The 22143-nt window shown below is 45.7% G+C and overlaps 1 protein-coding gene and 2 gene segments (V, D, J or C); 1 reads left to right on the top strand and 2 right to left on the bottom strand.

Annotated features, from left to right (window-relative positions):
• The first annotated feature begins 2329 nt into the window (after nucleotides 1–2329).
• On the top strand, nucleotides 2330–4178 carry LOC133140561 (T cell receptor beta constant 2-like). The segment is given in 3 exon segments: nucleotides 2330–2360; nucleotides 2890–3252; nucleotides 4036–4178. Coding segments are annotated over 3 exon segments (537 nt in total).
• Nucleotides 4179–8996: 4818 nt separating this feature from the next.
• LOC133140517 (T cell receptor beta variable 30-like) lies at nucleotides 8997–9534 on the bottom strand. The segment is given in 2 exon segments: nucleotides 8997–9337; nucleotides 9454–9534. Coding segments are annotated over 2 exon segments (405 nt in total).
• Nucleotides 9535–12011: 2477 nt separating this feature from the next.
• Nucleotides 12012–22143, bottom strand: part of paplna (papilin a, proteoglycan-like sulfated glycoprotein) — a 36956-nt gene continuing 26824 nt past the window's right edge. For 2 of the 3 annotated variants that reach the window (XM_061245834.1, XM_061245843.1), the window contains 9 exons: nucleotides 20388–20760; nucleotides 17856–18005; nucleotides 16865–16992; nucleotides 16639–16747; nucleotides 16319–16465; nucleotides 15865–15992; nucleotides 15489–15597; nucleotides 14542–14717; nucleotides 12012–13774 (listed from right to left, as the gene is read on the bottom strand). In XM_061245834.1, coding sequence (XP_061101818.1) covers nucleotides 13614–13774; nucleotides 14542–14717; nucleotides 15489–15597; nucleotides 15865–15992; nucleotides 16319–16465; nucleotides 16639–16747; nucleotides 16865–16992; nucleotides 17856–18005; nucleotides 20388–20760 — 1481 coding nt within the window. In that variant the 3' untranslated portion in view covers nucleotides 12012–13613. The remainder of the gene's footprint in view (nucleotides 13775–14541; nucleotides 14718–15488; nucleotides 15598–15864; nucleotides 15993–16318; nucleotides 16466–16638; nucleotides 16748–16864; nucleotides 16993–17855; nucleotides 18006–20387; nucleotides 20761–22143) is intronic. The other variant, XM_061245852.1, reaches the window with a different exon arrangement.

The raw sequence follows: 22143 nt of genomic DNA, 5'->3' as shown, positions 1-22143 counted from the left end.
TTCTTGGACCTTGGGTTCTGTGATTCTATGATCCCTGACTCAGAGGTGTGATGTGCTGTGTGTTCAGAGATGCTCTTCTGCATACCACTGTTGTAATGTGTGGTTATTTGTGTTACTGTCACCTTCCTGTTAGCTTCGACTAGTCTGGCCCTTCTCCAGTGACCTCTCGCATTAACAACTAGTTTTTGTCTGCAGAACTGCTGCTCACTGGATGTTTTTAGTTTTTCGCACCATTCTCTGCCAGCTCTAGAGACTGCTGTGACTCTAGAGACACTTACAAATATTCCACGGTCAAAGTGACTTAGCTCACATTTCTTCACCATTCTGTCATTTGGTCCGAAAAACAGCTGAACCTCTTGACCACGCCTGCATGCTTTTATGCAATTAGTTGCTGCCACACAACTGGCTGATTAAATATTTGCATTAACAAGCTGGTGTACAGGTTTACCTAATAAACTGGTCACTGAGTGTATATATACTGCAGACACACAGACTGCATTCAGCATCTTTCACACCTTTATTGGTTTATGATTTTGAACAGAGCTTGGATCATCTATAAATGACCCTTTAGCACTCATAGGCTCTTTCTGTTGGTAGCTGGGGGTAAGTTGTGTTGTTTCTTCAGCCCATAGCTCCAGTGTTTAACTGTCTGTAGATCACAGTACAGTAACTGCACACAACGTCTGTTAACAACCCAGGGCAGGACTGAATAGCTTTGTTGACCAAGTGAGCTGCTGACTACCTAAGAAATATCCCTCGATTTCACGGTTAGCGTGGCATTGGGTTAATTTATAGCAAACCATGAAAACAGTAATCATCCAACACCTTTCACATCCCCAGGCTTGTTGACTGCGAAGAAGGGAAGCTCACCAACCACCACCAATATTTAGTATTTCATATTGCACACACAATAAGGACAATAATCGCTCTACTGCACATGGTTTGGTCTATGTTACACTACATTAATGGCATTTGGCAGACGCTCTTATCCAGAGAGACTAAGCAGGAAACAGTCCTCCCCTCGATCAATGCAGGGTTAAGGGCTTTGCTCAAGATTTTATTGTGGCTACACCGGGGATCGAACCACAATCTAGCGGGTCCCAGTCATGTACCTTAACCACTATGCTACAGGCCACCCCGTAAGGTAAGTGTAAACAACTGCTGCCAGTATGTCCATGTAAACATTACCGGAGCGCAGAAAGAGGTCAGTGAAGATGGTTCAATAATGATCGGTGTTATCAGGTAGACTAATTAATGTGTCAAATGAAGCAAGTTAAGAAGCTGGACATTTTTCTGGATCTAAAAACGAAGCAACACTTTGATTATAGGACTAACATTGCCTGCTTTACTTTGTTACTTTGTTCTCTAGAGTTGTGATATACAACAATACAATCATTCTAAATCTAAGATTTCCAGGTAATTGGCATAATATTTATCCAATTATTAGCACTTATTTCTGATTAAATTTATAAATCATTTTTATAGCACTTTTCATTCAGAATGAAATATCTAAATACACAATGTTTACCTATCCTACTACTGTAATTAATTCATTTGTACACAAAGTAAGTGTAAGATTAGTGGAATTCCACAATTTAAAGGGAAGACTTTTCATTTAAAATAAAACCAACTGTGTTAACGGAACTTTTTCTAAATTAAATACCCTACAAAATTATGGAACACATTGAAAACAAACACTGGGAATTGAGCAGATATTGTATTAATGTATTATTGTATTGTCTGTAGTACTGGTACAATGTAGCGACAGTGAAGGACAGTGAAGAGAGAATGCTTTGGAAATGTTTTTAACAAAAATATAATAAATGAATTATCTGCCTGGTGCCACACCACTAATACCTGCTGCTAAAGACACAAAATAAGGGTTTGCTCAAAATGGGGAAACCCTGCCAGACATAATTAACTAGCATAAGGAGCCATTCCATGCTTAATTATGAGTATTGCTTATCTCTCCACAAATACGGAAGTTATATAAACTTTTCTTTGGGTCCTAATCTTTAAACAATCACATCTTAGTACGCACATTATACATATTTATCCATTCAAGGTAAGGTGTACTTTGGTGTACAAAATGTTCCAACAACCTCATTCTTTCCAGTAAGGTCTCAACGTATGCGAATGGTATGTGACAATTAAACACTGTAACCAATCATTATAGTACATTTCAGACCATAGCACCAGCCCGATGTTATGTTCTCAAAAAATCTTAAGTGGTCAGCACAGTCTACTTAACTGAGGGCTTACCATCTCAACTGTGAAGGTTCATTCCTTGTCCCTTTGGCCCTCAGCTCCACAACAACAATGTAGAGCGATGGCAAACATTCCCTTCCTGGTGAGCGTACGTGAAGCACAAGCGTTAGGCTCGGCATTAGGCCAGATGACATGTTTATCTGCTACTGTGAGGTCATGGCTGAGAGGCACCCATTTGTGGTGTAGGTTGGATAGGGGGCCCTGGGGTGATGGTCGATCTGTCTGCCTGTGGAACCTTCCGGCAGTTGAGTTTTAGTGACGGCTACAATCACGGTGTAATGCGATCAGCAACGCTGAGTTCGGTACGGGAACCAGACTGACTGTCCTGGGTAAGACCAATTCGTGTTTTACATTACTTTAATTTAGTAAGTGCTCTCCATCCACAGTGTATAGTAATGTAAGTGTGAACATGACTGCACCTACACCTGGTTTATATGGCCAGTAGTGTCGCTAACCAAGAGCTAAAATGACAAATACCGAATACATACAACAGAACTTTCGCATTTTTACATGAATATCAATTCATACATCCGGATATATACTGAAGCAATTCAGGTTAGGTACCCCGATCAACGGCAGAATCCTACCTGGGAATCTAAACCTGCAACCTTTCTTCCACAGACCCAAACATCACGATCACGCCGCCCAAGGTGAGGGTGCTGCCGCCCTCCCGTCGGGAAAACTGCGACGAGAGGAGAAGCAGAGATAAGACCCCGAAAGTGACCCTGCTGTGCGTGGCCACGGGCTTCTACCCCGACCACATCAGTGTGTCCTGGCAGCTGAACGGACAGGACATCAGCAGGGGGGTCAGGACGGACGACGTCGCAACCCGCAACGCTGACGACAGGTTCTACAGCATCACCAGCAGACTGCGAGTCCGGTCCAACAAGTGGTTCAACACCAGGAACGTCTTCACCTGCACGACCAGCTTCTACAATGGCAACCATACCCTGGAGAACGCGGACTCCATTAGAGGAGCTAAAGGTGGGACTAAAGGCAGATCTCGCAGACCAAATTCATGGAGATCAACTCAGAATTTGACATATTTTACCATAAAACTGACAATAATAAATGTTATTGTATATATAGCACTGCCGCCTCACAGCAAGAAGGTCCTGGGTTCAAATCCCCGTCGGCCGGGGCCTCTCTGTGCAGAGTTTGCATGTCCTCCCCGTGTCTGCGTGGGTTTCCTCCGGGTACTCTGGTTTCCTCCCGCAGTCCAAAGACATGCACGTTAGGCTGATTGGAGAGTCTAAATTGCTTGTAGGTATGAGTGTGTGAGTGAATGGTGTGTGTGCCCTGAGATAGACTGGCGACCTGTCCAGGGTGTATTCCTGCCTTTCGCCCAATGTATGCTGGGATAGGCTCCAGCCCCCCTGCGACCCTGATCAGGATAAGCGGGTTCAGATAATGGATGGATGGATGGATGTTTCTCTGTTGCTTCTTTGGTAGTAGTATTCACTCAGTGTCCAATAGCACATTGGGGATCTCAACAGTCTGAGTATATATATTTAAAAAAGCTTTGGTTACTTAGGGATTGAGTAAAATATTTATTTATTTATTGGAACATTTTATGGACGAAATAAATTTAAATAACTTAAAACAACTATATAAATTAGTAGCCCTATTTAGATCCTTTTAGATCACCTCAGGCATCTTTGATCCGATCTGGTATTGCAAACAAAGTACAACACCAGAGCGCAGTTTGTGTCTTGTGAATGTACGTGTATAATCCGAGTATGCCTGGGCTGTTGAATTCCTCATTAGGGGGGATGAAGGATGACCTGGTGGCAGCACGTCTGGCCTATGGACTCCTCCTCTGCAAAAGCTTCCTCTACGCTGTGGTGGTGAGCGTGTTGCTATGGAAACGCAAGGTGTGTACTGTGTCCTCTGCAGTTATTCATGTGTGAAGTGTGTGTTTACAGAATTGAAATCTGCACTCGACAATGCTACTGTATTAACAAACAAGATGTACGAGCGATTGTGTTGCCTTTGTAGCAATTCAAAACTCGTGGTCCGTTGTTGCACATCAAATGCAGCAGTTAAATATGAACTAACTTCAGTAACTAAGGACTGATATATATATGAACAGCATTGTCAGACCAGAGCTCAAAGGTCACCAATGTACCTGTAGCAAACACTAATGGACACTCGCTCTTCTTCCACACAGCAAGAAGACGTGATACAGATCACCTGAACCGGGGCCCGGTTCCACGAAACAGGAGCTTCCCAGATAACTGCACCAAGTAAAACCCAGTCTAAATTTGGAACATAGACTAAAGTAAAAAGAGCTGTTCCAGGTTTTACTTTGTGCAGTTATCCAGTGGGTAGCAACACCCACAGAGCATGAACTCAGCATTGCTTTATCACAAGCGCAACGCGCAAATACGAAAATCATGCATGCTGGTCGCTAGTACTGGAAATAGTGTTTAGTGTTTGAAAAGTGCTGTTAAGAAATTAAATATGATTACTTCATTCAAATATTTTATGAGCAGCGTTATTACTGATACATTAAAAAAAATTGTTTGGTGTCATATTCATTCATCATTGTCGCTGCTTGTAAGGCTTGTTGTCGATGTTGAGCGCAGTTTTTAATATGAGGTAGAATGCGGGACATTTTGTGTGTTGTTTTCTATCAACTTTCATTTGTGTTAATTTTGTGTGTTGTTTTCTATCAACTTTCATTTGTGTTAATTTTGTGTGTTGTTTTCTATCAACTTTCATTTGTGTTAACAGAGTGTATTGTTTTGTAAAATGACAAGTGTAAAATAAATACTCATATTTTTGCTTCTCCGATGCATCCAATTTATTTACACTGGAAATCAGAATACATAACTGACCAATTGTAACAAGAGCATTCACATCCTGAGACAGAGGTGAGGCAAACAGGCGAAACGTGTTTGTGTTTTCTCCTTCCCTTGGTTTGAACCTTTTCATTTGTTAATTGCTGCACACTGCGGGCCTGATTTCCTCAAACCTTTCGCAGATGCAAAACCTTTCAGCATATACCCAAAGCAAATAACATGACCAATGAGTAGTCATGGCATTTGTCTTGCAACAATCACTGGTTGTGTTACTCGTTTTGCGTGTGCTAAAACAGTTTGCGCATGCAAGAGGTCTTAGTAGCCTAAATCAGACCCTTTGTTTCGTTTTGTGTGGACCTACCCACCTTTTACTTTGAATTATTCTGTTTGTTGATAGACGCTAATCTAATGGATTTCTCCAGCCAGGAGAGTGGGAAAGATGAGTCTGACGTTCTCCCGCAGAAATAAGCGTGCAGTGCAGTTCTTTAAGGGAAGAAAAATCACATGCACTAACGTCATACACATACACATGTGACACATGCAATAATGCATATACTGTAGGATACCACCGTTGTGACAAGCGACAAGCACCCTTCTAGACACTTTTCATACCGTTCTTTCTGTGAGTGTTTATTGCATCATCTTTATTATAGTCTGAGACGGCCTGTACACTCTCAGAAATAAAGGTACAAAAAGCGCCTAAAACAGTTACTGCATTTTCAGCGTACGGTTGGGAAATTTGTTCCGTGAACAACAAAAGTGTACCACCGCTGTCACTTTATTTCTGATAGTGTATTACGCCGGTAGGGGTGTTATTGACCAAACACAGACCAGTGGCAGCACGTGGCAGGTTTCCATACGGGCTTAGCGAGTAGTCTTAGCCCCTGTTTCCAGCCGTGTTAATCGGTGGGAGGTTGTTTTTATTGTTTGTCCTCCATTTCAGGTTGTTTTGTCACCTCTGCCTATCTGCCTCTCCTCCTGCTGAGAAGAACATTTCCTGCGCGCGATAAGCATCAGTGGTTTCCTTTCAACTGACTGCAGTGGAAACTGCGTGTGTGTGGGCTCCTGCAAACCACACGCGTCACACTTTCTTTCGCTTTGAGCTGGCGAGGGCTTGTTGTGTCTTAAGACTTTCGGCGATTGAATCTCACATAGTTTGTGAAGATGGTTCTTTTCAACAGACACACTGAAAAAAGGAAACCAGGGCTCAGTCCTGTTTGACATTCTGACACCCAATGTCAACATTTCCATTCACATACATTGCTGTACATATCGTCGTTTTGCACTTATTTTCCATTGGAGTCAGTCACATGCTGTTTAAACACAGAAATGTGACTATGGCATGGGAAGAACGACAAACGGCAAAGAAAGATTAGTCCAGCCTATGTATGTGGGTATTTACATTATTGTCATGGTCATCATTATTTACATTTTCAGTGTAGTGGCACAATCATTGTAAAGGTACAGTAGAGATATATTTTTGTTACATTACATTATTGGCATTTGGCAGACGCTCTTATCCAGAGTGACGTACAGTTGATTAGACTAAGCAGGAGACAATCCTCCCCTGGAGCAATGCAGGGTTATGGGCCTTGCTCAAGGGCCCAACGGCTGTGCGGATCTTATTGTGGCTCGAACCACCGACCATGTGTTTTCCAGTCATTTACCTTAGCCACTACACTACAGGCTGCCCCAAATATCCCATACGTTACGTAACAAATATCCCATATATACCCTGAAAGTACAATGAGTACCTTTGACTAGTAAACAAATGTATTGTGAGAGTTTAAGTGTTCATAAGTGTTTGTATCTTTATAGGGATTTTTCATCCATTTTTTCTGAGAGTGTATTGGCTAAAAAAGTGGGACAGAATGGGCAGTTCCCCCAATCATGGGTCAGTTAACCCAAACATGGATTAAACCTAGTCCGAGACTAAACTTCAATGAAGATTGAACTGAAGAAAAGATTTCATTGCCTTTGACGAGGCTCAATCCATCTCTCAGAAATGTAGCACAGCCAAGACCTGCAGCAAACCTGATTGGTGCACCTTGATCACGTGACCTGCCTTTGTGCACCCTGCATCGCCTCGGCAGAACCGAGAGGCATTGCGGTGAGCTCAAAGCCGGTCACATGACCACGGCGCACCAATCGGGTCAGGCCGCGGCTGTGCTACATTTGCTCTCTCTCAGGAAACGGCAGCTCCAGCAGAAGGCTGGGAGACCGCAGCCCAGGGCCTGTGTAGGGGCACAACGACGGCAGGGAGCGGATGTGGTGGCAGGCAGGCTGTGTGCAGGCATCCGGCCCCCATCCCCTAAACACACCTGCCCTGCTGCAACCTCATTTTACCGGCGGTCTCTCTCACACACACACACACACTCACACACACACACACACACACATACACACACACACACAGACACTCACTCACACACATACAGAAGCATGCACACACAGACACACACACAGACACTCACTCACACACGTACAGAAGCATGCACACACAGACACACACACAGACACTCACTCACATATACAGAGAAGCAGGTACAGAAACACTCACACAGATGCATACGGACATATACACACACACACACACACACACAAAAACATGCATGCACACACACACACACAGACACAGAGGCACTTACACAGGCATAGACACACACACACACACAGTTACTTTGGGGGTGTTTCATTTTTGCATGCACAGCACCTGTACAAGGCTAGCGACTCTGACACCTATGCAGTACAGCTGGGTTTGTAAATGGAGCAGCTCAGGTTATCTTGATCAGAATCCCACCTGGAGCCTCCTGAAACCACGTCAGTTACTGTCATGCATCACGGTATCCGCCACTCCACATCCGCCACTTCGCTTAGTAGGCTAAGCAAAACTCACAGCACCTGGTGATATGCAATTTGCTTTTGCAGGCTACCTTGTAAAAATAGTTTACCCACTTTCATCCATTACAAAGATGTGGGTTGATTTTTTTAGAATTAATGTAATTAAGAGATATCAGGCATCTTTTATGTAACAATAATGTAACTTTGTTATAACAATAAATGGGTTTGAATGAGAACTTGCCTTCCTGCTTGCTTCTTGACAGGCCGCAATTATAACCTTTCTTTGAAGTCACCCTAATTCACCCTCAGGTCTACATCGCCCCGTGCTGTTCAGGGGTGGAACTAAACAAGCAGATCAAAAGTTCTGCATGTTAAACATCTTGGGTGAGGGAGCGGCAGCATCAACACAACTAATGTAATTCTGGTTTTGGTAGCACAGGGGCTGATAATGTGACTGTAAATGTAACACTTTAGAATTAATTCTCCTTGGTCTCTTTACACAGATAGATTATGTTCTGTAAGTATGTCCATATAGGAAAATGTGGGCAAATAGATTCAAACGATGACTGACGATGAAAAAAATAACCCTACACATCCAGCAGACTACTTATGTGTATCTGATCAGGTACATCAAATCATTTCTCAGCTTGCTCTGAGACAGGACGGGAGATGAAACCTTTGCCTATTGTTGACCCGCACAAAATGGGAATTGGTTGGCATTTATATAGCGCCTTTATCCACAGCTCTGTACAACTGATGCTTCTTATTCGCCCACACAATTCTGACACACACTCGCACACCAACAGCGATTGGCTGCCATGCAAGGCGCCAACCAGCTGGTCAGGAGCATCTGGGGGTTAGGTGACAGACACCTCGACACACCCAGGGTGGGATCAAACCGGCAACCCTCCGATTGCCGGACGACCGCTCTTACCGCCTGAGCCAGAATGTCACCCCACTCCCGAGTGGGAGAGAATGTGAGAGCGTTTCATTCCCGAGAAGAAATGTGAACCTGCGCACTGTGACAGCATCGGGGGGGGAACCGTGCGTGTCACATGTTCTGTGGTTTTGTGGAAAGCGCACTTACAGCGGGGAGTTTATTGTACAGCGGCCTGCCTTGCTTTTGTTGCCGTGGGTACTGCCAGCGCAGTACCACACGGCCAGGCCAGTCCCCACCCCGGCCGACTCCAGAACAAAATGGGAGTTATTGGGCCTGCTGGCACTGAACTCGTCCACTTTGGCCGGTTCCACCTGCCCGGTTCCGACAGAGTAGAACACGCAATGTATCCCCTCTGTGGGAGTCCAGCGGTACCAGAACGTGTTCGGGTTGCTGTTGCCCTGAACGGAGCACGTGACCTTCATGGGGGAGCCTGGATGGAGGACCAGGTCCAGGGGGGACTGCTGGACTTGAAGCAGGTCCACACCTGGAAAGAGACGATGAAATTAAGGGTATTTCATTAGCTCAATTTTCTGTAGCATTTTCTATGTTTATCCTCTGTGTCTCCCAAAATAATAAAAAACAAATACATTTTACACTCACAGTCTAGTTGCAGGAGAAGAAAAAGAAGAAAGCTCATGTTTTTTGGAAGTGTGCTTAAGACCATCTCTTCATGAGAGACTGTGTCTGTGGGCAGGAAAAAACAACTGTCTGAATCTATGAGGGAATAGAGTACAACTCTCTGCCCCCACCCCCTTAGAAAAAAAAGGCACCTCAACAACCAAGTGTGCTTTGCTTAGTGGGCTGTACAACTGGACAATTTTTTTTGGATGAAATTCAATTTTATCTTAAGCCAAGATTTTACCATGTATACTGCATACTACTTGCTTGGGGAAAGCGCTTCACAAATAAAATGTATTATTAGTACTACTGTATACTAGATCTTAATAAGTTCAGAGTCACAGACGTGGAGCAAAAATCTTCAATCTTCATATCTGTAACCTTACACTGACCTCTGGTGGAGAACAAGAGAAGTGCATCGCAGGTTTTTGATTGGGGGCAGCATGACTTTGTGTGACTGTGGTTGAACTGCTGGCACAGTAATACACGGCCGTGTCAGTGAGCTGCAGACCTGTGATGTTCAGAGGGAAGTTCTGCCGGTTTGGTCGTACAGCCGAGAACCTTGGGTCCTGAGACTCATTGTCTGCGTCCATCCCCTCGTACCTGGACAGGTAGAGCATAGCAAGACCGCCACCAGCAAACTGCCGGTACCAGTACATATACTCGTGAGTGCCTTCCTGAAGGCAGGGCAGTCGAATGGCGCTTCCCTTCCTCGCCACAGCAAACGCGTCTTGGCGAAATACAGCTGCCAACGTTTCTGGCGGAGGTAGAGAGGGGGAAAAAAACATGAAAATGTAAGCAGTGCAGGCAGGTTCCATCCATCCAGCGAACACACATTCATTATACGTGCATGTATGTGTATCCAATCGCCATTTTGATTATGAAGTATACGGCAATGCTATCCAGGTGCGAACACCATTTCAGTGTTTTTCTGATCCAAAGCTGCAGTGTGAAACTCACGTGTAATAAAGAAAAGCAGATGGAGCGCAATGAGCAACTGCATCGTGGGCCTCGATGCAAACAACTGCCAACCCCTGTTGCCTTTTACCGTATTGCTTTTCCCCCCAACGGTGCTCTGTGCTTCAGTTCGTATCTTTGCTCCATTTTGAGAAGTCCCCTCTCTCTATGACAGCACTGTGTGATCAAACTACAAGCTTCCCATTGGCTACACTCCCACTGGCAACTACTGTACATCAAGGTCACACTCAATATTTTTTCTTCAGTGTAGTGTGAATTCATAACACACTGACCTCTAGTGGCTAACTATGGTGCTGACACCCATGACTGATCCTAGAGCAGCAATAACTCCAAATCGTTACATGAAGGTAGTTAAAGGAAACAAACATATTATTATCTCATGCTTAAAATAAATGATGGCACTCAAAGGTAAAGAGTGTAAAGATTTGCTGGAAGAGTGGTTTAATCAATAACTAGTAACCATTGTCTTATTGTTCCTGTGAATTCATTGGCACATAAAAAGTATTGCCAAGTACCATGGGCAGACAAACACAAGACAGAACAATGTAATGAAAATATTTTTTTATTCAACACAATAATTACAAATAAACACCAATGAATGGAACATAACAAACATGGGGCCATATTCATGAAAATAAGTACTACTAAAACTAACTGGGCACTTCTACAATTTAAAACACACTATAAATACCCATGGAAACAAACTACTTAAAAAATATTTCTTGTTACTCTCTATTTACGCTGGCAAACAGATGCTTGTTCAATTTGAATAGGAAGACAAATCAAAGAACATTTTTATATGGAGAGAATTTATGTCATGAAATAAGTAATCTCAGGGAAGCTAAGATCAGAATACTGTATACCTCACACAAAAGGGTGATTTTTTTTGTTATCCTCATTGATATTGTGTGGTTATGATTCCAACAACACACAATAATGAATATGGACTTGGGAGAAGAGACATTTTTCCATTTTTATGAATAAAAAAAGAAAGGTTAGATACCTTAAGCCTACCTGTCTGAGATCTCATTATGAATGAACTGTGGGTACTATCATTACAGAAATGGAATATACTGAAACAAAATATATTATCAAGACATTGCAACACTTCATCAAATAAGCATAAATATACAAATTATTGCTGTTTTCTGATATAGTCATATATATTTTAACTACACTGTTGTAAAATATATTAATCATTTACCATTTACTGAAGTACATTTCATTTCCATAAGCATACAGAAGTTATGTTTGGACTGCAATGCGATTTGTCCACCTTTATGTCAGTAAAAATAAAAAAAACTGATTCTATTCCGATTTATCACAACACGAATTTCAGGTATCTGGGCTTATGACACTTGAGGTCGTCAGTTTGATACCAAGGTGAGGCGTTGCCTTTTTACCTTTGAGAAAGGTACTAAACCTCTTGACTTGAGTAAATACTGTACGCAGCTGTATGGATGGACTGTGTGAAGCAGTTTTGGTCACTTTAGATAAGAGGGTGTCATAACTGGCTGAAACGTAAACACACTACAAACCCCCCCCCCCCCCCCCCCAAAAAAAAAGTCAGTCTTAACAAGAATTATAGTTTTAAATTTAGATGCCATCCAACAGTGGTTTCATTGCCAACGAAATCACACAACCTTTAAGGTAAGAAATAGGCTTCAGTCCAGTCTTAAGAAATCTTTCATTGTTCCCCACATACAACCTGCATTGGACTGGCCCGATTCTCCTCATGTGATCAGCCAATCATAGACACACTGGGCAATCCAACCAATTAGAAAAATAAAGCTCATTATCCGAGCATCCTTATTGGGCGTCCAGGCCTATGACATCCAGACCCACCCACCCCTGGAGGACATGCGGAGGACATGACATAGCTGGCATCCATCTTACATCTTAAAATGGCCACAAAGAAGAGGAGATACACACTTGCAGTGGTTCATAAAACCCCGTAAGGCCCATTGGTTGAAGGTGTGCATTTCAGAAGTGCAAGATCAAATTAACTGTCACCAAGTACCACTCCCTTTTGGACACTCAAAAAACATCTTTGGTCACAGTGTGTATTTGACACAGGCAAAGTTTACGCCAAGATACTACAATCAGTTTATCACACAGAGTTATGAACAAATAAACTGCCTTAGGGACGACTCCTGAGCTGAAACCATCCCCTTAAATGAAATATTAATCTTGACCTGTTTTTTTCCTGATTAACAAGTTTGATCTGAATAATCCACTGGCAGGTGAACACACAGCTTCTAACTTCAGACCATGTTATTAAGTTTAAGTAACAATTTCAGTTTAGAAAAATATGTTTTATTCACTAACCAGTAAGCAAACTTAAGTAAATTCATCAGGACAACATTTTTACAGCATACACGGAAAAAGATAGACTACTCTGTTAACTACCACAATGCAATAAAAGCTATCTAACCTGAGCTTCAAGATTGTAAAAATGAGAAATATTTGCGATGAATGTTCTCTGAGGGTAAGTGGGAAAAACACAGAACTATCCACAATTTTGAAGAGCTTAGATAGAAAAGTGCCCAATTTCGTGTGGAAATAAGAGTTTTATTTCGCATTTAACCAAACTGAGAACCGGCTACACCTGACGATACTTGGGACTTTCTGACTCAATCTCATTGTTAATCAAGGGAAGTTATTAGTTTAAGAATAATTAGTCTAAGGGGATCTCCTCGATTTTCAGCACAGGAGCTGCCTCTGCTTATCATCACCGCTCCCTGCACAGGGTCTTATTCAGCCAACACTGGCAGTACTGAACCTTTTTAAAAACAACCACAGCCCATTCCCATGACGACATTACTCAAACTAAGCTTTTACGAAATGTACACACACACACGCGCACACACACACACACACACACACACACTGAATTCCCTGAACAGAAATGTTTATCACATCTACAGCAACAAAACAAAACGAAACAAAACAAAACAAGCCAGGACTATACTCCACCACGGGAAGGGGTTCTCAAGCACTTCAGGTTTGTGAATGAAGCTGGTCCTGCTGTATGAAGTTCAGTTCTGGGGGGGGGGGGTGGGTGGTCCTACGGCCTGCCTAACAGCCACCAGCCTCTGGCCCCCTCTCACGACCTCACCGTCCCTCACGCCCCTGCGACCTTGCGGCCGGGTTCCTCCGCAGGCCTACCCGAGCGAGATCTCAGCCCCCTGGGCGTGCCGGGTGCAGCTGGCACAGCAGAAGCTGGAGTAGTACTGGCTGGAGCACAGCCGCGCGTACACTATCAGCTCGCAGTTCGCCAGGTCGGGCTGGTCCACGCAGTCCGAAGGCAAACCCTGTCCTGGTCCTTAGTGCGGAGGGGGGGAGGAAGAGAGAGAGAGAGAGGGAGAGGGAAAGAGAGAGGAGGATGAGAGGGAGGGAGAGAGATAGAGAGTGAGAGACAGAGAGAGGTTCTTTAACAGCAGGTAAAAAAGGACAATTTTGGACAGTACAAAATACCTTAAACATAATACACTTTAATTAACAGATTTCCATCCAATGTTCAAAAGCCCTTCTGAGTTCCAATGCAGACACACGCAGGTCTCAGACAGGAGAGAGAGAGAGGAAGAGGGGACAGGAGAGGGATAGCTGAAAAACTATTTTAATATTCAAAATTCAACGATAACACCGTTCAGCTGTCCTGTGAACGAGCTCTCCAGGAGCACAAATACTTCTGTAGTCTACACTTTCAGTTAATGACTACACTATGTACATGAGCGCAATCAGGGAGGGGGAAAGAGGAGGAAGAGAGAGACAGACAGAGGGAGAGTGAGAGACAGACAGACGGAGAAAGGGAGAAAGAGAGACAGACAAATGGAGAGAGAGACACAGGAAAAGTGAGACAGACAGAGAGTGAGAAAGAGACAGACAGACTGAGAGTGAGACAGACAGAGAAAGAGAGAAAGAGAAAGATAGGAATTAGAGAGAGACAGACAGAGGGTGAGAGAGGGAGAGAAACAGACACAGGGAGAGTGAGACAGACAGAGAGAAAGAGAGAGAGACAAAGAGACAGAGGGAGAGAGAGGCAGAGAGACAGACAGTGCGCAGTAGTGAGATTGAGGAACAGGGCCCTACCTGGCTGTGCGTCCTTGCTGATGCGGACCTCAGCCGTGGCGCTCACAGAGAATGTTCCGGTGTAAGCGTTGCAGGTGTACGCACCTTCGTCTCCCGGCTGCACGTTGTTCAGGATCAGACTCCCGTCCGGCGACACCTGAACACGCCTGCCGTCCGGCCGCACTGGCACCCCGTTTCTGAGAGACACACACCGACCCCGTCACGCCTGGGTCACACAGACGCCATCCTTCCCCATTCCCATCACGGCATCCTTCCCCATTCCCATCATGCCATCCTTCCCCATTCCCATCACGCCATCCTTCCCCATTCCCATCACGCCTGAGTCACACACCTGATCCTTCCCCATTCCCATCACGGCATCCTTCCCCATTCCCATCACGCCTGAGTCACACACCTGATCCTTCCCAATTCCCATCACGCCCGGGTCACACACCTGATCCTTCTCCATTCCCATCACGCCATCCTTCCCCATTCCCATCACGCCTGAGTCACACACCTGATCCTTCCCCATTCCCAATCACGCCTGAGTCACACACCTGATCCTTCCCCATTCCCATCACGCCCGGGTCACACACCTGATCCTTCCCCATTCAAATCACGCCATCCTTCCCCATTCCCATCACGCCATCCTTCCCCATTCCCATCACGCCCGGGTCACACACCTGATCCTTCCCCATTCCCATCACGCCCGGGTCACACACCTGATCCTTCCCCATTCCCATCACGCCCGGGTCACACACCTGATCCTTCCCCATTCCCAGCACGCCCGGGTCACACACCTGATCCTTCCCCATTCCCATCACGCCCGGGTCACACACCTGATCCTTCCCCATTGAAATACTTTCCTCCGCTGAGCTCGTCTGGCGTATTGGAACCCATGAAATACTCTCAAAAAGAGCAAACCATGGATCCCGCATACTAGCATTTCCAGGGTGTTCTGTCCTCACCTCGACCAGCCGACATTGACGTTGTCCCCGGATACCACGCAGGGCAGGTGGGCGGCGCTGCCCTGCACCACGTTCACATTATTGGGGGCCGTAGTAATCCGCAGGTCCCCTAAGGTGCACACAAAATTCAAAAAATATATTTTAAAAAAAAGGATATTAACCTGTTACAGTGTAAGATCACAAGTACTGGATGTGATTAGAATATTCTTGAACTGAATACTCTAATGCTGGTGTAACTAGCACTTGAAAGCAATTGAGTTCTAGAAAGCTGACATTTGGAAAAACATTCAAGAGAACCTATCCCTTAAAGGGTTAAAGGAAGACAATGTTGATACAGCTATGTGTGTAATGGAAAGTGCAGCTGGAGTCTCCTCACCAACGACTTTGAGCTGCAGTTGCCTGTGCTCCCTCTGGTGGTGGGTGGAGGCAGTGCAGGTGTAGAAGCCAGAGTCCTCAGAAGTCAGTTGACCAATAACCAACGAGCCGTCTGATTGCTGGGTGTGTCTACAAGAACATCACAGCAGCTAATCACAGGTATACATACATGGCCGAAACGAGATACAATCAGGAGCTGAAGCACACACACACACATGCACACACACACACACACACACACACTCACGCACATGCACGCACGCACGCACGCACACACACGCATGCACACGCACTCACACGCACTCACACGTACTCACACGTACTCACACGTACTCACACGCACTCACACGCACTCACACGCACTCACACGCACTCACACGCACTCACACGCACACTCACGCACACACACAAACACACACTCACACGCACTCACACACAGCAGGTTAAGCGGTTACCTGAGGGAGTGGATAGAGAGCCCATTCTTGGTCCACTCGATGCTGACAGAAGAAGAGGCAGAGGCGGGGCTTATTCTGCAAGGCAGTCTGGCTGTCTGCCCCGCCCTCCGCTGCACCAGCGAGGAGCCCGATTGGTCAATGCTGAACCTGCAAAATGGGAGAAGCGCATCAGTGTGTGTATGGTATGTGTGTGTATACACATGCAAGCAACCTTGTGTGTGTGTCTGTGCGCGCATGTGTCTGTGTCTGTGTGTGTGCCTTTTTTTGTGTGAATGTGTGCCTGTGACTGTGTGTGTGTGTTTCTGTGTGTGTTTCAGTACCTGGTGGTGCTCTTTCGGGGTACCTCAGGGACAGATGATTGATCCCCTCCTGTATTTGGACCATCAGAACCGCCCTGGAAGGGGGGTCCGGGGTCCGTCTGGGGCGACTCTTAAATCACAGAGACACACCGTACATGAAGCCACAGCCCTTTCCTCCTACAAACACAGCCGTTTCACACAGGTGAGCTTCCGCACCTGTGAAGCACAGCGGCCAGGGAGACCTTACCGGAGACAGACAGGTAAACGTAGCGGTGGTCCCTCTCCTGCCCCCTGGTGGCCACACATAGGAGCCAGCCAGAGTCCTGCATGGTCAGGGGCCCCACCAGCAGGGAGCCATTGGGCTGCTGCTCATGCCTGGATGCAGAGACACAGGGGCAACAGAGAAACAGAGTTAGCCTCTGGCTAAAACAGACTGTTCACCAGTGCTACATTTAGAACTGCACTAAATAATAATAATAATAATAATAATAATAATAATAATAATACATTTAATTTATATAGTTTTCCAGAGCACAAGGCAGCTTGAGTGAAGTCAAAAAGAGCTGGGTTTTAGGGGTGTCTCGGTGGCGCAGCCTGTAGAGCACTAACCGCATGCTCATTGCGAGCCGCGACGTCGGCGGTTCGAATTCGACCATCTGACATTTGTCGCATGTCTTTCCCTCTCTCTCGCTCCCATTCTTCCTGTCTCTCTATACTATATATACTGTCCAATAAAGCTGAAAAAGGCCTAAAAAATATCTTTAAAAAAAAAGAGCTGGGTTTTATTCAGCCAACTCAGGGATCCTGCTTTGAGGAACAGGTCAGTGGAAGTTAAAGGTGAAGTTAGTACTAGTACTGAAGAGGTGGCTGTAAAGTATGGATTGGTAAAGATGAATGTTATCCTATGGAGCCGACTGGATCTCTTCTCAACCAACTGGGCTAAGTGTCTCGGAAAATGCCCCAGCGTACAGAGGTGAGAGAGACTTTCATTACATTACAGTGATTTAGCAGACGCTCTTATCCAGAGCGACGTACAATAAAGTGCAAATCAGAACCAGGGACAAGACCCTAGGTAGGAAAGTACAGTTCCAAGTTCTAGAGTGATCACATAGATAAAACATAAGCCCTTGAAGAGCACATCAACTTTCCAACTAGCATACCATGGTTGGCAGCTAGAATACCCCGAATACTACCACAGAATAAAAGTTTCCATGGCGACGTGCCGCCCATCTTCATACCTGTCGGCCGAGAGCGGGACCCCCTCCCTCCTCCATTCCACAACCACGGTGGAGGAGGGCAGGGGGGTCACCCTGCAGGGGAGGATCACCTTCTGCCCCACCCGGCCCTCCACCTTGGAGGGGTCCGACTGCTCGATGCTCACTCCGCTGCTGCAGGGGCAGAGACGGGGGGGAGAGGGGGCAGGAAGAGAGAAGGATGTGGAGGAGGAGAGAGAGACGGCGTACGGGTGACAGATCACCCTGATTTAACCACAAAGCTCATCCACCTCCGGACCCGACCTGGGTCAAATACGTCGGTTTGGATTCAAATACTTTTCTACGCTGTACCGAGCTTGTCTGCTGTAACGGCACCTATGAAATACCATCCGAAAAAGTGCAAGCCTCGTCTCCTTGGCCCTCTTGGTTGGCTAAATTGCACCAGGCAAGATCAATCGGGTGCAGAAAAGCATTTGAATCAAAAACAATTATGTATTTGACCCAGGTCTGGTCCTGACACGGAGTGCAAGTGCCACAGTTAATGGACTGAGGGGCGTGATTATAGCTAATCCTCACAAAGCCTTGTCGTCTGTGAGCCTAGTGCGACAGCTCTCTCTGCAACTTTCCCCAGAACCCCCGAAAAACAGACTCCAGAGCAGCCAAAATAATTACAGCCCCTGGTGTCACAGGAGGCCTGTCTGCCAGGACCAGTCGCCGAGGTAACCCAAAGGGGAAAGGGCTGATTGGTCTTTTGTTGTGGTGGCTCGCACGATGCAAAGTGTCCCCTGTCTGACCCCTCAAACGGCAGTGTCGAGCCAAGGAGAACTAAACATCCAATGAAAACAGTAGAAAGCGTTAAGACAGAAAAGTTAAAAAAGCAAACTGAAAATTAAGAAGCAAATCTCGGCACGATACAGACTTCATTCCCATTCCGTATGTCATCCAAAGATAATTAACACATGCGTATCAGTCCTTTGATCCAGAGGGCAATTTTTTTTTTTTCACACGGTTTGGATCCTTTGGGCCTCATGGTACCACACTGAATCAATGGAGTGATCGGAAAGATGACTGCAAGCTTAAAATGAATCCTTTCTGTCCCCAGATCATCTGACGTACCATTGATCTTCAGATTTTATCAATATCAACACAAAGTTAAACTCATGGGGTCAGTTTTGCAGACACAGACTAAGCCTAGTCCAAGACAAAATTCCATTGTGAATAGAGATTCTCCATACAAAACTGAATTTAGTCCAGGACTAAGCCCAATATTTGTCCCTGAACCCAGCCCATGATGATTAGGTTTATCAATTAACATCAGAAATACCAAAAGCATTTGTTTCTCTATTTGGTCAGTGAGAAGGTCTTGCACCCAGGCCCTGTGGTTTTGAGCCAATCAGGGCGAATAGTGGAGACATTCTGGGCACAGAAACACAGACAGCATCCCATAGAGAGCAACCATACACTCACAATATAGCCACAGTCTGTTCAATTAAACTATTCAATTAAACTACATTACCACAAAATAATTGAGCTATAAGGACCCAGTTACCCAGACAACCCCTGGCTTTGGGACTAGCCCAGTGTAAGCAACACTGGAGCACACAAGAAGCTCATTAAACAGTGAGTTCCGCGCTGAGCTTCACGTGTAGTTCAGCGTTCCTTATAAATCGGGCTAGTCCTGGGTTAGGAGCCCTCATAGCTTTAATCGCCCTGGCTATTGAGCACCTTTTAGTCCTCTTTTGTTTAACCAGCTTGAAGCACACTGGGGTTCTCCATTATTTTTTACAGAATAATCAAGTTTAACCTTGAGGAGATTTCTAAATGGTAACCTTTATCTGCACATGTATGGTTCTTCCACAAGGGCAAGGACAGAGACACGGACAGACAGCCAGGTGGAACGGTGTCGCCGGTTCTTTATTGTGACATCAGCGATGACAGCAAGCACAAGGACAGCGGTCGCACATGGTGAGGCTAGCGGGGGTGACAGGCGCTACAAGGCTAACATCATTCAGAGCAAACGACGATGAAGGAGCAAAAATGAGAAAAAAAAAAGAGTCTATGAGAAGGTATAATCCAAAAGCAGGGCACTGTCCAAAAGAGGCACTTTCCAGGTCCACTCCTCGTCCACACGGTGACTCGGTGCGTGTGTGTGCGTGTGTGCGTGTGTGTGTGTTTGTGTGTGTATGTGTACACTCTGAGAAATAAAGCAACAGTAAAGATTTTGTTTTTGTTCTTTAAGGAACAAATTTCCAAAATGTACCCAGAAGGTACAATACTGTTATGTTTGGGAACTAATAATTTTTTTAAAGGTACAAAATTATTATGTATTGCTGGGTTGGGGTACAATTTTATGTACCTATAGGGTACCGCCCCAGTGAGAAGCATTTTTAGGCACTTTTCGTACCTTATTTTCTAAGAGTGTATGAGTGTGTGTGTGTTCGTGTGTGCCTGGGAGAGCTCTGACAGGTGTGAAAAGTGGGCGGGTTCCTCCCCCCCCCCCACCACGTTGTGGGCGGGGCCTGGGGCTCGAGCCGGGCCAATCCACAGAGCTCTTACCTCTCAGTGTTCTGGAGGGGGTCGGGGGCGGGGCGTCGCAGGCGCACCCCGCGGGTTTGGGTGGCCGCGCCGACGCCCCGGCGCCCGGCGAAGGCGGCGGAGCCGTGGGGCACGGTGAACACGCGCCTCATGTCCCGCGCGGGGTCCGGGTCTGCGCCCCCCCCCCGGACGCCCTCCGAGACCTGCACCGCGCGCAGCCAGCCCTGGCACTCCCGCTGGCAGGCCTCCGCCGACGCGAAGTTGTTGCCGTTGCCGTGGCAGCCGCCGTACCAGAAGTGGTTGCAGGCGCCGGCCGAGGCGTCGTAGTACCACCGCGCGGTCCAGTCGCTGCACGGGCCGGGGGTGTGGGGCTCCGAGCACGGCCCCCGGTGGCCTACACAACAACGACACGGGCACAGCACAGCCCGGCGCACTTAGCCCACCCTGCTTCTCATAACACAACATAATATAACATAACGGGAACAGGCCATTCGGCCCAGCAATGCTCAACCCTTTTCCTACCACGAAAGCGTACCTACTGCTCAGTTTACCGAAAAGCAAGATATCAAGAAACAGCGATTAAGCATCTTGACTCTTTCCTCGTAAGTTATATCTTTTATACTTGGAATCAATCTGGTTGCCCTTCTTTGAGCCTTTGATCTTTCTTGTAGTACGGTCCCCAGAAGGCATTGATGAACTATTAGCCTCAACTTGAGCACCTTCCACTTCCAGTAATCCTGCCATATGTTTTTATTTCCCATGTGTACATTTAGTTTTATTAAATACTGCCTGGATACTTCTGGATTCTGTTTAAAACTTTGTGGATTATTTGATTAGAACTGTTAGCTAAACCTCCCAGTTTTGTATAATCTGTTAATTGTACTAATGTACTTTCATTGTCTCTGTCACGGTAAGTCATGTAAACGAAGAAGAGCAGTGGTCCCAGCATCAATCCTTGTGGGACTCCACTTCACACAATACCCTGCTCAGATAAGATCCCTCCTACTACTTTTTGTGTTCTCTCCTGTAACAAGTTCCGGACCCACTCTGAAATGGCTAATGAGTAATGAGTAATTAATTTGTCACGCGGTTCCTTATCAAATGCTTTTTGGAAATCTAAGTATATAATATCATAAGCCTTGCTAACACCACAATAACATCATATAAATTTTATAAATGTAATATCATATTTTCACATGAAATAAGTATTTGATCCATAGAACAATAGAACTTAATACTTGGTGGAGAAACCTTTGTTGGCAAGCACAGAGGTCAGACGTTTGTTGTAATTTTTCCACCAGGTTTGCATAGATCTTGGGAGGGATTTTGGTCCACTCCTCTTTGTAGATCCTCTCCAAATCCTTAAGGTTCTGAGGCTGTCGCTTGGCAACTCAAAGCTTCAGCTCCCTCCACAGATTTTTGATGGGATTTAAGTCTGGAGACTGGCTAGGCCACTCCAGGACCTTAATATGCTTCTTTTTGAGCCACTCCTTTGTTGCCTTGGCTGTATGTTTTGGGTCATCGTCATGTTGGAAGACCCATCTACGACCCATTTTCAGTGCTCGCACTGAGGGAAGGAGGTTGTCGCCCAAAATTTTCTGGTACATGGCCCCATTCATCTTCCCCTCGATATGGTGAAGTCGTCCTGTCCCCTTAGCTGAGAAACACCCCCAAAGCATAAGGTTTCCACTTCCATGCTTCACAGTGGGGATGGTGTTCTTGGGGTTGTACTCAGCATTTCTCTTCCTCCAAACACGGCGAGTCGAGTGGATGCCAA

This window comes from Conger conger, chromosome 1 (assembly GCF_963514075.1).
Source record: "Conger conger chromosome 1, fConCon1.1, whole genome shotgun sequence".
NCBI lineage: Eukaryota > Metazoa > Chordata > Actinopteri > Anguilliformes > Congridae > Conger > Conger conger.
Note: the sequence above shows the minus strand (reverse complement) of the source record. Positions and strands in the feature narration are given on the sequence as shown.